This window comes from Danio rerio, chromosome 6 (genome assembly GCF_052040795.2).
Source record: "Danio rerio strain M-AB ecotype USA chromosome 6, GRCz13ab, whole genome shotgun sequence".
NCBI lineage: Eukaryota > Metazoa > Chordata > Actinopteri > Cypriniformes > Danionidae > Danio > Danio rerio.
The window spans coordinates 52,540,562-52,557,670 of NC_141026.1; the positions used below are offsets into that span (position 1 = coordinate 52,540,562).

The 17,109-nt window shown below is 34.8% G+C and overlaps 2 protein-coding genes across 11 annotated transcripts in view; one reads left to right on the top strand and one right to left on the bottom strand.

Moving 5' to 3' along the window:
• LOC147836503 (uncharacterized) overlaps window positions 1-17,109 on the bottom strand; it is a 149,560-nt gene that overhangs the window by 24,040 nt on the left and 108,411 nt on the right. The gene's annotated exons all lie outside the window — the stretch shown is intronic.
• On the top strand, window positions 10,401-13,539 carry mych (myelocytomatosis oncogene homolog). Of its 2 annotated transcripts, NM_001126109.1 has the most exon segments (3): window positions 10,401-10,530; window positions 11,420-11,965; window positions 12,199-13,442. In NM_001126109.1, coding segments are annotated over 2 exon segments (1,083 nt in total). In that variant the 5' UTR covers window positions 10,401-10,530; window positions 11,420-11,430; the 3' UTR covers window positions 12,747-13,442.

Sequence of the window (17,109 nt, forward strand, 5' to 3'; positions counted from 1 at the left end):
CACCCTGCTCGTCAAATTATATATATATATATATATATATATATATATATATATATATATATATATATATATATATATATATATATATATATATATATATATATATATATATATATATATATAAATGAATTAAATTAAAAAAACAAATAAAGTAGTTAACAATTTTAACTAAAAATGAAAACACTAATATATATGTATTTAAGCTAAAATGAGTAAACATGCATCAATGCAGTAGAAAAGCAGAGAAAAGGAAGGAAAGTGCATATTTCCTGGATGTTGACCCTGAGTGTTGAAACACTTGACTTATTCTCTTATTTCCTAAGTTTGCAGTAAGTTCAGTGTCTGCACTTCTGTGTGGTTGAAGCCTGTTTTAATCTCTCCCACAGTTTCTAAAAGAGGAAGTAAAACACTGAACCGAAGTTAAATGAAGGTAAATCAGTAACAGACTCACAGAAAGAGAGCTAACATCAGCCTCATTTCCAGAGAGCTGTCCTTCAATACACTAATAAAACTTCAATTAGCATCTCAATGACACTAAAAGATCACCTCAAGATGCATTCAAAACTTAGAAGAGTACAAACAAAACACACATATTCATCTAATTTCTTTAAAATCCTTCTTAGGATTTATGTAGTATTACATAACGCGTGTTTTGTGTGATTCTCATTATTTTGTTTGATATATTTTATAGCATTTATATATTAGGTCTGTCTGTTTAATGCATTAATTTATCGAGGACAACACATGCACACAAATACACTTCATTAAACATGTACACAGATATCACCTATATGCTATACAACTGCAGGTTAACTGTCTGTAAATAATAACTTGTTAATTTGGTTGTGATGCAATAATGTGCACATTTTGTAAAACTGTTTTAAAACAGTAATTATTGTAAAAAGCACTATACAAATAGACTTTAACTGAATTAATACACTACCTGACAAAAGTCTTGTCGCCTATCCAAGTTTTAGGAACAATAAATAATAACTTGACTTCTAGTTAATCATTTGCTATCAGAAGTGGCTTGTATGAAAGGCAAAGACCTCTACATTACGCTTATTTTACCGACATAAAATATGATCATGCCTTGATTTTTAATTATTTAATTAGGACAGTAAGGTCTTACTTTGCTAAAACAAAAGTCTTGCCACTTAACAGAAATAATGTACAGCATAGAATATAAAGTCATGCTGCAGTGGAAAAAGAGGTAATATTGTTTATGACTCCCATGAGCCTTGAGGACTGCATTCATACATCTCTGCAATGACTCAAATACTGTATTAATAAAGTCATCTGGAATGGCAAAGAAAGCGTTTTTGCAATACTCTCTGAGTTCATCAATATTCTTTGGATTCATTTTCAATGCCTCCTCCTTCATCTTCCCCCAGACGTGTTCAATAATGTTTATTTCTGGTGACTGGGGTGGCCAATCCTGGAGCACCTTGACCTTCTTTGCATTCAGGAACTTTGATGTGGAGGCTGAAGGATGAGAAGGAGCGCCATCCTGCTGAAGAATTTACCCTCTCCTGTGGTTTGTAATGTAATGGGCAGCACAAATGTCTTGATACCCAGGCTGTTGATGTTGCCATCCATTTTGCAGATCTCTCACACTCCCCACATACTGAATGTAACCCCAAACCATGATGTTTCTTCACCAAGCTTGACTGATTTCTATGAGAATCTTGGGTCCATGCTGGTTCCAATAGGTCTTCTGCAGTATTTGTGATGATTGGGATGCAGTTCAACAGATGATTCATCTGAGAAATCGACCTTCTGCCACTTTTCCAAATGATCAACTAGAAGTCAAGTTATTATTTTTTGCTCTTACAAATAGGATCGACGACTAGACTTTGCGAGGCAGTTTATATACTGTATAAAAAAAAAAATATATATATATATATATATATATATATATATATATATATATATATATATATATATATATATATATATATATATATATATATATATATATATTCACTTTCCCAGAATTCCCTGCATGACATTTCACTTTTTATCCTTTTTTTGTTGACATTCCTTTGTTTTTTTTTTTTTTTTTTTTCACCAGTGATGTACAATATTTTTGTGTTACATCTAAAGTTGATCAATAACAATTGGTACTTCTGTTGGTAATTCAAAACATTGATGTTTTACAAAAAAAAAATAAATTAGTGTGTGAAGACGGTTGGCAATAAAATTGATACTGATTCTGATTGTCTGATTCTGATTAAGTGTTTTCACTTGTTTATTGTCAAATTAAAAGAAAGAAAAAGAAAGAAAGAAAGAAAGAAAGAAAGAAAGAAAGAAAGAAAGAAAGAAAGAAAGAAAGATGTACAAACAATGGTAATTTATAGTGAAACTTACAACTAGCGTGTTTTTAACAATTACATTCCAGCAACCACAGCTGCCATTTTATACCGTATATTTTACAGCTTTTTACATACAGATTGCTATTTAGACGCATATTTACAGATCTGTAATTGCAGGTTCAATACAGTTTAGTTCAGAACATTCTTAAATTATTGTTCTTTTCTAATGTTCAACAAAGGAAATAGGTTTGTAATTAGTATATAATAATGACAGTATTTTGTTTTTGGGTGAACTATTCTTTTATTTATTTATCTTTTTACATTTTAAAAAAATAAAAAATCAACTGCATTAAATGTTATATAAATATTAACACTTTATTTCTATAAAAGATAATAATTAAATTAAAGAAACTTGTTAAACAGGTCAGATTTCTATCGTAGCACTTTTACAGATTTTTTTTACTATGTAAATCACTGACATTTTTTAATAATAATAATAATAATAATAATTAATAATTCGTTACATTTATATAGCGCTTTTCTGGGCACTCAAAGCGCTTTACACAATGGGGGGGAATCTCCTCATCCACATTTTACAGTGCACATGTAATAAATAAAACATATTTATTATAATAGTTGGTGGTTCATTCCACTGTGGTGACCCCTGATTAATCAGGGATTAAGCTGAAGGAAATGAATGAATGAGTAATACAATAATGACTGATGACTTTAAAGACGATATGCAATTTATTTTTGATAAATTCGTTACATTGTTTTGTTATATAGGTTTAAAATTGAAATGATCGACAACCCTAAAATATATAGAACTGTCATGCATGTAATATATTGAAAAATGTAACCTATTCCAGGGTTTGAGAGCTGAGTTTGCTGAAGGTAAACAGCAGCATGCAGGAAGCTTGTCTATCAGTTACAGTCTGCGACTCCTGATATACGCCAGCATCTCTGGCTGATGCACAGCAGTGTTTTCTCACTTCACCATTACTGTTACTATCAGGGATTTACAGGTTTCTGAGGAAAAAGCTGCGGCCGCTGGTGTGGCAATGGCTGAGCATTTTCAGAGCTCAATGACTTTCAACTAATCTTCATTTATCTGCTGCTCTTCCTGTCCTGCAGCGTCACTATCAGAAGCAACAGCCAGACCACAACATACCACCATAAAGCCAAATTTCAACACCTCACACCGGGGCTTAGTGTGAGAAAAACTGCTGTCCATCATGAGCTGAATCAGCAAGATCAAAGGTCACCAGAGACAAGCATCTTACTATTCCTGACGTATCTGTATAAGGCCAAAACAGTGAGAACAGAGCTATTTTAAAGCCTGCTGCATTTGTGTTTTGCAGAAAAGTTGCAGAAAATGTTAATACAGTAGTCACATTTTATTTTAAGGTACAATTATCACTATTAATGGACCATTAATGAAGACTTTAGCTCATTAAAATACTTATTAGCTGCTTATTAATAGTTAGTAAGGTAGTATTTGGGTTTAGCTATTGGGTAGGATTGAGGATGTATAAGATCACATAAGATTATCTTTATTAAGTGCTAGTAAACAGCCAATAATTAATCAATCGGCAGGTAATAAGCCTGTTATATAAAATAAAATAAAATAAAATAAAATAAAATAAAATAAAATAAAATGAAATAAAATAAAACAAAATGGTTGCATTTTAAATTTAAATTAAAATATTGCTATTATTACACTGTTAACTGAAATTTTAGCTCAATAAACTACTTAATAATAGTTATTAAGGTGCTATTTGGGTTTAGGTATTGGGTAGATTTTTGGGATGTGGAATAAGATTATACCTCATTTATCTATACGTTATAGTAAACATCTTATTATTTATGTAACATCTTATGACAATATGTATTTTATTATAGGCAAGTAAAAAGGCAGTAGTTAATAGTGCAAAATAGTACTTAAACAAAGTTGGTATATAATATAATATAATATAATATAATATAATATAATATAATATAATATAATATAATATAATATAATATAATATAATATAATATAATATAATATAATATAATAATACTCTTTTTTACAATTGACAAAAATGCTACAAGGGTTAACACATCAACATGCATTTAAGTGTTTCATTAAAAATGAAATGTGAAACTATGTTTTGCATTGGTTTATTATGCACTTAATTAGCTCTGAACCAACAATAATTTAGTTTTAATGTTTTATAATGCATGACTAGAATAGTGTATATTGCATTTATAAAGTATGTGAATAATAAAACCAGAAATACATATTTAACTCTTCAGCCAGTGTTCAATTGTTATCACTTTTGAAAATGTAAATTTAACTCTGGCCAGTATGGATTATTATATACACCGGTTAAGGGTTAAAATCACTCTCTCAGAGTTTAATTAACACTGTTGATTTTGCTATGTACTACGAATGACCAGCAGCAAAATCTTTACAAAAAAATATACATTTTAAATTTGATTCAAATAATTTAGCTACAATATGAAGGTTAAACAATTCACAAAATTCTATATTAGTATTTCAATGACCCTAAAAAAAAACTAGAGAGATATATAGAGAATAATATTTATGACTAACTTTTTCTCTATATAAAATCACAAAATATTTTAAACAGACAAAAACATAAGATTTTCACTTTATTTAAAGTGTAACTTGCAGATATAAAATAGCCAACAAAATGCATTTAATTCTCTTTAAAAAAAAATGTTTCTTGATGCTTTGCTGTTCAGCTATGGATTTGTTTTATATTCATTGATTAATTTTCCTTCAGCTTAATCCCATGCCAACACAGGGAAAACCTGCAAACAGCCGGGACTCGAACCAGTGACCTTCTTGTTTTGAGGCGATCGTTCTAACCACTGTATCACCTTTGATATTTCTTGTAAAATATATTTGCCATAAATATATTAATTAATAATAAATGGCAAATATATAACTACAAACCACAAATCTTCTGTAGAAGACGAAGTAATACCTTTGCGGTATACATGCGGTAAATACATGCGGTACAAGTGAATTAAGTAGGCTAAATTGTCTGTAGTATATGAGTGTGTGTGTGAATAAGTGTGTGTGGATGTTTCCCAGAGATGGGTTGCGGCTGGAAGGGCATCGGCTGTGTAAAAACCTGCTGGATAAGTTGGCGGTTCATTTCGCTGTGGCGACCCCGGATTAATAAAGGGACTAAGCTGAAAAAGGAAATGAATGAATGAATGAATTCCATATGTATATTTGTCATGATGGTTCATTGTAGCCCCTACTTGCTACTTCTTTTTCTTAAAATACTATAAGGTGCACTAGTTTTTGCTTTATGCACTTCTAATATAACAATTTCAACAAGTTTCAAGCATAATAAATGGTCTCCTGCTTTTAACAGTTTCAATCTGCACATTGATCACAGTTTCCTTGAGAGTACAGTGTGTGAAAATGCTCTTTGCACACTTTATGCTTATGCTCATCTTTATAAGTCTATTTCAATGTGTTCTTCAGCCCTGATAAGCGCAAAAAACTCATTAGAAGCGAGTAAAAGTTGCAAGATTTCTGTAAGCGGTGCTGATGATGCAGTCTTTCACACAATAGCATGCTTTGTCAAGTAAACTCAAGTCATTCAAGTTCCACGAAGCTGGACGGCATATGGCAGCGATTTTAGAGATCCCTTGAAGCAACGCGAATGAGTGATGCAAGACATTTAAACACACTCTTAGACATCAAGAAGCCTCCTGTGGAGTTTAACCAGCACACACTGACAATACAAAGCATCTAACAAAACTTTCTCTGAGGCCTATTCTCGTTTTTATTTTGGATTGTGTCCAGATAAACCTTTTTTTTGTGCAAAATATAACAACTATTATATATTCTTATACATCATTAAGGGAAGCACGGAGGCACAGCAAGTCGCTGGTTTGAGCCTCGACTGGGTCATTTCTGTGTGGAGTGTGCATGTTCTCCCCATGTTTGCGTGAGTTTCCTTTGGGTGCTCCGGTTCCCCCACAGTCCAAAGACATTTACAGGTGAATTGGGTATGCTAAAATTAACTGTAGTGTATGAGTGTATATGGATGTTTCCCAGTGATGGGTTGCAGCTCGAAGGGCATCCGCTGCATAAAACATGTGCTGGATAAGTTGGCGGTTCATTCCGCTGTGGCGACCCCAGATTATTAAAGGGACGAAGCCGAAAAGAAAATGAATGAATAACATTATTAAGTGGTTATTTCTATTGTAAAAACACATTATATTGAGCTTATTCTGCGATGCTGAAGTGTGCTTTAGTTTTGTGCTTGTTTTAGAACTTCAGATTGCCTATAGGAGAAATGTCTATAGAAATAATAAACAGCAGAAAACAGTCAAACTACTTGCTCTACAAACAAGTTTGTTCATGACTTTACATCAAGGTAAAATAATATAACAAGGAAATATCCTTTTTCAACATCAAGCAGCACAACGAGCTGTTTTGAACATCTAAAAATCAATGGAAGTGAATGAAGAAGTCTAGAGCCAAAAAGATCCCAATGTCTGCGTCCACACGTCCATAAAAAATAAGGTCAATGGGAAAAATAAATTGTGGGTTACACTTTATTTTAAGGTGCTCTTGAAACTTGAAACTATTCATTTAACTGGTCACACTTTACAATAAGGTTCATTAATTAATGTTACTTAATGCATTTACTAACATGAACAAACAATGAACGATACATTTACTACAGTATTTGTTCATGTTATTTAACGTTAGTTAATGAAAATACAGTAGTTCATTGTTAGTTCATGTTAACTCATGGTGCATTAACTTATATTAACAAACATGAGCTTGGATGTTAATAATGCATTAATGCATGTTCAATTATGATTAATAAATGCTGTACAAGTGTTGGTCATGATTAGTTCATGTTAGTAAATGCATTAACTAATGAACCTTATTGTAAAGTGTTACCATTTAACTAGTATATTAATTGATTACATGTACTTAATATGGTTAGGGTGAGGGTGAGGGTTAGTTGCATGGGGTTATGTTTAATTAGCTGTAATTGCTATACACTCAAAAAAGATTTTTGCTGTATGTTAAAGTACTTTTTCAAAATAAACTGAAACAACGCAATTATTGAAATTTTTTTGAGCAAATTAAATATTTTATGTTGAATCCACCAATGTCGGGACAACATGAATAAATTGTGTGCAGCACTGCCTTTTTACAGTGTTTATTGTAAGTACATGTGTAAAAAGGACACCTTAAAATAAAGTGTTAGCAAATCTTGTTAGGCACATTTAATGTATAAAGCAATAATTATTAAAAAAAATAAATTTAAAAAACACTGTAAAAATGCAGGGTTCCACACAATTCCTTTATGTTGTCCCAACACAAATCGTTTCAGTTAACATAAATGTTTTTACAAATTTAAGTGGATTGAACATAAAACAATTCAGTTGTCTGCAAGACAAACTTAAGGACTGTGTTGTTTTAATTCATGTTAAATAAGTATTTTGAACAAGCAGCACAACTCATTTTTTGAGTGCACATAAATACCAATTAAAAATCTTTTAAAATCTTTATTATTTGAATCAATCCTTCAACTGTACTAGATTTTAACTATTTGACAATTCATAATCATTTTACATGTACAATACAATTTAGCAAATGATCCCTATTTTATTATAAGTAGACTTTAGCAGAAATACCTGCTCAAAAAGATGTCTGCACTTATTTGAAAAAAGCTGAATCAGCACAATTATTGAGTTTTTTGTAAATATAAATAATAATTAAGCTAACTTAATCGATTTGTGTTGGGACAACATGAAGGAATTGTGTGGAATACAGCATTTTGGTCCCACATTATATATTGAGTAGCCTTAACTAATATGTACTTAAGCTGTAATTAATCCTTTGTTACAGGGTACTTATTGTGTAAATACATGTTTTACATTGTACTTATGATTGATTAAATACCAGCATGTAAAGATCTGTAAACAATTTCTGTAATCACATATTTAATTGCACTCTTAACCCTCCCTTAAACCTACCCATACCACCAAACCCTAACCCTACCTGTAGCCCACCCCAAGAGCACCAGAAGTGTTCTGTAATACATTGCATTTATTTTTTTGATGCAAGTACATAGTGGTTAAGGCCACTTAATATAAAGTAGGACCAGCATTTTTTTAAAGTAAAAGAAACATAATTTCAATTATTCCTCTCTGGAATTTGGTTTTCGCAAGTTATTTGAACTATTTAAGACCCAGTACTTGCATTTAACATGATTAAAATATTTATAATGTTACATCTTTGATTATTATTTTACTAAACATTTTTTTTACTGAACTCAACTGTGGCCACCCTGCTCGTCAAATTATATATATATATATATATATATATATATATATATATATATATATATATATATATATATATATATATATATATAATTTTTTTTCATTAAAAAAAATGAAGATCAGTTTAAAAAATGTCAAAGTGCGCAATAAAATGTGTAAAAGGCAGGCTCCAGAATCAGCATGGCTGTGCACAGGACAGAGTTATAGAGGAGCAGCTGCTGAGAAAGGAAGCAAACGGAGCAGTGTGTCGTAATGCTGTCTGGAGTTCACTGGGTCTTTGATACTAAACCTCATTCAGAGGCCTCTAGAGGGCAACATCTACAGGACATTCCGATTACATGCAGTTCAGCCCATTCCAGCACAATGGCCATTTCCCAAATCCTTTGTGCATTTACAATAAAAAAAATAGTGTATTTCAGTTTAACAACATATGAACATATAAGTGTAAGCATATATTAATAAAATGCATAATCATTTGTATTGAAGTATGTATAAAATATTATGTTTTGGAGACACTGAAGGCAAAAACATCTTTTGTTCATCCATTTGTCACATTAGAGATTTTAAGCTTTTTCACTTCAGCATAATATAAATAAATAACCTGAAAATCTGAAAGAAACATTCAAAATCCACTTTTAATGCTTTTTATTATACTTTAAATATATTGACTGTGGTGGTTCATTCCGCTGTGGCGACCCTGGATTAATAAAGGGACTAAGCCAAAAAGAAAATTAATGAATGAATGTCTATTGATTGTAATCTAAAGACACACACTGATAAAAAAAAACATTTTATCAAAATTATTTTTGTCATTAATCTTTATTTCAGCATATTTTCATACGTAAACTACATTTGAGAACGAGTTTGCAATCCTAAAAATATTGAATCAACTATGGAAGTAAAGTAAAAACTAATTAACGTTTTACTCTATTCATCTCCAACATCCCACTCTAAATATCATCAAATGTAATATGAGGGCATGAAAACGCCACGACACATATTGAAGTTGCATTATAAATAACGTGTATGGGAACTATTTGTCTCTTTGTTGCAGGCAGTCTGAGCTCAGCGGTCGTCAAGAATGCAGGATTCCTCCCATATGTCGAGTTTGCGGGAGACTCATAAATCATTCCCGCCACCTGAGAGAAAGGGGTTTACCCTGCACGTGTTCAGCCGGATGCTATTCTTTTGTTACGTAACCCACGCCTATATCGCTCTAATATGCTTCTTAAATTTACATTTCTATCCCCTCGCGTCGCGCGATATCTGTGTATATAAGGAGTGCCTGTTTGAGAACAGTATGTCCTTCAGCTCGTGTACATATTACCCGCCAAAACAGACCACAGTGCAATGTCACGTGCTTTCGTTCTATTTTTTTTATAGACACCACTATGGTAATCGCATAGCGGAGCCGGCATTTGTGAAGTGGCGCACGTGTGTGAGCTACTACCCTCCTTTTTCTTGGAATTGTACGGTTCATTGAGTGCACGAGCGCTCCGCCGATTCTCTAGTGCGGATCTATACTCGCCTCATTCCGCGTCGGCTGTTGCACCACTTTTCCGTGCAGGATTTTATCACACATCGAGCTACGGGCTATTATTAGGCATAATAACACCAAAGGTTTTCATTCAAGATTTGTCAAATGAGTTTTGGCGCGAGTTTTCTGAGCGGAAGAGTCAAGGCTGTGCGTCGGCCTTTAAAATTAAATGGTCTCCAACCGTTGCCACACCCACTGCCAGCCTCTGTCCGCGTGGGCTCTGACATGCCGCAAGGAGGATCTGCGGACTTTCAGCGATTTTATAGATAATTTTACGAACGGTTGTTTTAGATTCGCCGACGTTTTCCGTCTACTTTTATCACCACAGTGTTGAAAAAGGTAAGGGCGCGACTTTTGGGCTTTCCTGCATGTGTTCTGTCTGTCTACCGGCTTCTTCCTCCCCAGGATCGTGCAACGTGAATCTCTCGCATATCTGTGCATGAAGTGCTTTACTTGTGAAGGAATTAGAGAAATTCACTTCGAACTTGTGTTAATGCAGCTTTTTGAGGAAGTTGTGCGAGTTTTCATCCGGTGTTTTTAACAATTAATGCGGAATTTTAATGCACATTGTGACTGGTCATCTATTTAATCACGCATACGCGCATTGGTTAGCTTTTTATTCATTATTTTTACAAGAATGTGTTTAAGCAATTGAGTTTTTGGTAGTTTGTGCATTTTTGAACTTCTGTTTTAATGCATTTTTAAGCTGTTTTTGTGGAAAACTTGGACATTAGTATTATTATAAAATACTTGGATCATTGCAATGAGAATATAGAAAATGTCTGTTGAGTTCTTATTAGAAGTATAAAATATATTTCTAGTAAAAACCCTAGAAAGCATTATATATACTTATATATTGTAAATTTCTAGATTAAATATTTCCTTGAATCGAATTTGTTTATTAGTTTTCTTAAAGTTTAGACATGATTCACTTTTTCAAATGTGAGGAATTTGAAAAGGGCGAAGAGTCTCGTGCGGGACCTTTCCAGCTGTTAATGACATCACTACTCTGACGAGGCCGACTCCGCCCGTGGGGCGGGGCAAACATTGTAAACAAGAATAAAAGCAACTTGCGAGCCGCGAAACTTTACAATCGGCAGTGCTCGACATCAACACACAGCAGGCCGTTTAGAAACAACCCGACCGCTTAAAACTGGAGGACTCTTACTTTTGGATGCGCATTATCTCTCATTTTAAAGGATTCTTTTCTCGTGCGTTTTTCTAACAGGTTCCGTCAAGATGCTGCAGGCGTGTTCTCCATCGCACGACTGGTTCTGCGACTCCGAGCCGTTGCTGTTTGACGATGAGTTCTGTATGAGCCTCATGAAGGACCTGCAGTGCATCCCCACACCGCCTCAGTCTCCTCCCATGAAACCCGGCCTCGCAAAGAACATGTCCACGGTGGACCAGCTGGAGTTAGTATCTGAACTTTTAATGGAGGACACAGACTTTCTCCAACTGGACTGGAACTTTACCGGGCCCGCTTCTTCAGCAGATGATCCGCTATCAGAGGACTGCCTGTGGCGCCCCGACGGGGACAAACAGACAGAGGATAAACTATCCGCGGTGCTCTCCACGAGCCCCCTGCTCTCCGACATAGACACGCAGATTTTCGCGGAGATCGCCGGCTCTACGCTGGACTGCCACACCGCGGCGCTCGCCTGCCAGGCACTGGAGAGCGAAGACTCCCCGCTAGACAGCCAGGAGCAGATCGAATCCACGTCTGACTACGGTTCACTGTCCACAGGAGGAGAGTCATCCACTAGCGATTCTGGTGAGTCTTTTGCTACCTTTACAGTGCTTATCAGTGCTGGGTGTTAAAGTTACCTGTTGATCTTAAGCCTATCATGCTTTAAAAAAGCATAACACACTTTAACATGGAAAAAAATAGATGTATTTAAATGAATTGATTTTAGATTGTGATATATAACTTCTTCACTGATATGTATGTGTTTAGCACTAATAATAGTGTAAAGCTCAGCTTGTAACGGTTGTTGTGCTCTACAGAGGAGGAGATTGATGTGGTGACGGTGCGGCGCTCCAGCACCCTGACACGCTCTCAGCACCAGCAGCAGCTGGAGGACAGCCGGCGGGAGCAGCAGCGTGCACTCAAGCGCTATCACTTTGAAATCCAGCAGCAGCACAATTACGCTGCCCCGCGGCCTGCCTCTCCTCCGCCCCCGCCCTCACCGCCTCTCAAGCGCACTCGGGGCTCTGGAGACTCCCAGCGAGGTCTGCAGATCCCTGGACGCTCTCGCAGTCTGGTCGTCCGACAGCCGGTTGATACAGAGGATGAAGAGGAGAGGAGGAGGACGCACAATGTGATGGAGAGGCAAAGGCGCAACGAGTTAAAGAACTGCTTCCTAAGGCTGCGGGACAACGTCCCTGAACTGTCCAACAACGACAAGGCGTCCAAAGTGGTGATTTTAAAGCGTGCGAAAGAAAGCATCAGAAATCTAGAATCAGAAAACCAGAGACTGACCAGCAAAAGAGACAAACTCCGAGAGCGACAGGAACAGCTGAAAGCCAGACTTGAACAGCTGAAGAGACATTGAGCACCCGGGACTAAACTTTAGCCACTTGATAGTAGTCGAGTGCTCGGCTGGTTTGAGGACTGAAACACATGTGACTGATTGTAAAGAGCGCAGCAGCATCTCTTGAAGAGATTGTGGAGGTTTTTTTTCGTTTAGCAAACGTGCATGATCAATGCAGGAAACGTTCTCAGTGTTTTGACTTGCGTAAAGTCATTTAGTTCATGAGTCTTACTATTATGAAAGCGTTTCATATACTGTATGTTGGACGAATAATCAGTTTAATGCATAGTTAGCCTTAAAGTCCACACACACGTTCTACCTTGTTCTTGGCATTCATGTTATTTCTTGTAATGTTTTGGGCTGGATCCAAAGGATGTTAGAAATAAGGGGTTGAATGTATCATTAGCATATGATGACGTTTTTTTATAGAGAAGGTTTGCATTTAATGTTGATGTTCAAACTGGAACTATGTAAGAATTTCAGGTTTGGAGTTGAAGAGTTCATACACTGTTTTGGACTCCATGTGTCTTTTACAATCTGTCAGTTATTGTATGTTCCCTCCCATTTCTTTGTTTATCTACCTCTGCCAGGAAATAGCCTGGCTATTTTATTGCCTTCATAATGGCAAAGTGTATATAGTTTCCTAAGTTTTTTTTTTCTGTAAATATCTCTTGTTAATTATGTATAATAAATTATTTAGTCTTTTTCTTGGTTCAATTTGCAGGTTTTTTTTTTTTTTTTTTTTTTGAAGAAAAAAAGTTTGTTCATTTTTCAACTGCACTTTGTTATAAAAGTAATAAAAAAATGAGCAAGATCTCAGGTTGTGTTTGAATCTTTTCACGAGCACCTTGCTAAAACTCAAACATTTCAACAGTCAAGGTGTGGTTTCTTTACAGGTGACTTTCTCACACACAGTTGCACAATGCAAAGGCTTTTAAAGCGCAGCAGGAATGTTGATGGCATTCAGGTGAAGGTGAGCGCCTGCTGACTGACATTTGCTGGAAGTCGAAAGTGTCTGATTGCTGAGGGTCAATAAAACACTAAAATGCAGGAGGGTCATAAACTCCTAAATCTTCACAAGACTCGCCCCATGTAAACTACTAAACTTCATAGTAAATCAAATCAGGAAACATATCTCAGTGTAATGGCTAAAACAATGTATTTCTCAAGACAACCGTCAAAGCTCTCTGGCTGAGATTCTGTAATTTCTCAATAGACTATTTGCATGTGCAGTTTAGTGCGTGAATATTTGAAAGTTAAATCCTAAACTAGTATTCAAAAATGCTGGATAAATGTTTGACTCACTGCCCTAGTTGGCACTTGAAGAGTTGCACTGCTGCATGAATAATTTCATGAAACAAAGAATGCTGCCTCAGTTTAAAACACTGTTAACCAACAATGGCAGCATTGTTTTCATCCATTATAATAAGACATGTTTCCTCAGTAAATCGATGTGTCATGTAAAACTGAAGCTTGGAGAAATGATGCTGATAATTCAGCTTTGCATCAAAAGAATTAATCACATTTTTATGTTTTATACCCACTGAACTAAACTGAACTTCAGCACTGAAAACTGAACTGACACTGTTTTAGTTTACTAAAACCTCTATGTTAAGCTACTTTGACAATCTACAGTGCAAAAAGCGCTATAGAAATAAAGATTAATTGAATATAAGTTAGAAATTTGATATTTTCTGTTAATATTTTCCCTTTTTTCTGCATTGTTAGAGTTCTATATTATACAAAATTAATTGAAAAGTTATTAAAAAAAATAGACATTAGAGAGATAATAAAGTTCAAATATCAATTCTAAACCATAGTTGTTAGCCATTTTACACGCAGACCACCCTAAAATATCAAAATCCTAATATATATATATATATATATATATATATATATATATATATATATATATATATATATATATATATATATATATATATTTATTTTTATTAAATAAAGGAATAACGCAAAAATACTTTATAAAAAACTATTTGTAATATATATTAATTTAAACATTGTTTCAAATTTGAGGTTCATTCCTTAACATTTAATTTTTTTTTTTTCTGAAAATGAAAACATTTTACCGAACTAAACATTCAATGACAGCAACGATTAATAAACTCTACCAGGAAATAAAAACAAATACAAAAAGACACATACATCATGTGTCCTGTTGCCATGTTCAGATACATAGTAACAAGTGCCCATCTTTTGTTTTCCAATATCCAATTTCATTTGAAATTACGCAGTCATATTTTCTATGCTATATATCAAATTCTATCCACTGTGCTATTGTTGGAGGGTGCAGCTTCATCCAATTTATTGTTGTTTTTTTTGCACTTAGTAAAAGTATATGTAGTATACATATCAGGGATGCCCAGATCTGATCATGTAATTGGAAATCGAGCACAATCACACGGTTTTAGACTCAATGTAAATCAGATGTTACCTCCCAATCAGGACTCAAATATATATGTATATATGTATATTATATATTCTTATTATTTTAGCACATCTATAGTTATGCTGTGGCACAGAGTTAGATCTCCTAAATTCACACAGAAAAAGCAACGCATGCAGCATGACATTACTTTGTTGAAAAGACATCATTGGTTAAAAGCTGGCAAAGTAGAACATGGAAGCATGAGTATGTCTGTGGTCTGGAGGTATTATAAAGTTGATGACGACAACACTGCTACAGCAAACTGTGAGATATGTAAACTTAGGATTGCCTGCTGGGTATTTTAAGTTGAAGTGCTATTTTTATATTTAATTTTTTTATATTTATTGTTGCACTAAAGTCCAAAAGTGAAGAATTTGTGTTATTTCTTACTTGACTGTTCAAGCTACCTCACAGAAGTGCTCGGTTTGTTAATAGAGATTTAACATTTTAAAATAAGGTGAATTAAATAAAAAATAAGGAGCATCCTGGATCTGTTTCTTCGCTCTTCTTTATTCTTTTTTTAATGTATTATAGAAATATCGGATCGGGTTTCGGTATCGGTACACACTCAAAATCAAAAGACTCAGACTTGAGGCTAAAAAAACCTGATCGGGACATCCCTAATATATATCTCTGGTTATTATTATATAAATCCTGAGGTATCTCTTCAACCAAGAAAGTAAAAGGTAAATCTAACTGCATCATTATCTCAATCTTTACCCCTTGCCAAAATGCAAGTATCTTCAAACATTTACAAAATATATGCGTGTGATTACCTACATTTCTTAACATTCCTGCCAGATTCTGTTTGTTTTTCTCTCTTTTTACATTGCTGCTGGTCTCTGTGAGTTACCAAACAAATTTCGTTGTATAACTACAATGACAATAAAAGTTCTTTACTTTACTTAAATTATTCTCCCATTTGTTTCCAATCGGGTAGTTTATGATTGCAAAGAACACGGGTGTATTATTGTCTTCAGTTCCATTTAACCTTTTAAGTTCCCTGCCATTCAGATGAAGTTAAAAAAAAAGAAAGAATTCCATTGAAAAATGACCAAAGAGCACCACAGGGTTAAAGTGACCTTTATTGCTTTTCTCCGAATACCAAGCAAGACCAGGCCAAAGAGCTGACTGTTTTGCAACAAGTGTCAGAACGGGTTTTAGACCTCCATCACTTAGCCCTCTTTCATCTTTTGTGCATAAACCTGTTGGGTCATGGATGCTTTGGAGAGAATGAAAGCAAAGCTTGTCTCCTGACAATCTGCATTGTCAAGTCTCCATTCACCCTTTAAATATGTAAATGTGCTGTCATCTAGACAACCGGCCCCTCAAACGGGCTCAAGTTGTAGACGGAAAGGTGCTAAAGAGACCAGGCGGGTCAAAGCCAGAGCGTTACCAGAAAGACAAGATCTAAAAGCAGAAAATGCCGTGACACTTTAGTTTATTACCTGCCAATCATTAACATTATTAAGGCTGTTTATTAGTACTAAAGTACACATTCTGCATGATCTCTTTCACTTTCCTTCACCTTAGTCCCTTGATTCATCAGGGGTCTCCACAGCGGAATGAACCACCAACTTATCCAGCACATGTTTTACACAGCCTTCCAGCTGCAACCCATCACTGGGAAACACCCATACACTCTCACATTCATGCTCATACACAACAGCCAATTTAGCTTATTCAATTCACCTATAGCGCATGTGTTTGGACTGTGAGAGAAACCAGAGCACCCACACCAACACAGGGAAAACATGCAAACTCCACACAGAAATGCCAACTGACCCAGCTGAGACTCGAAGTAGCGGCCTTCTTGCTGTGAGGCAACAGTGCTAACCACTGATCCACCGTGCCGCCCCTATCTCTAGATTTCTTAAGGATTTCAGATAGTTTTTTCTCTTCTTGATTTAATTGCCAGCATTAATGTGGTAAGTGTTA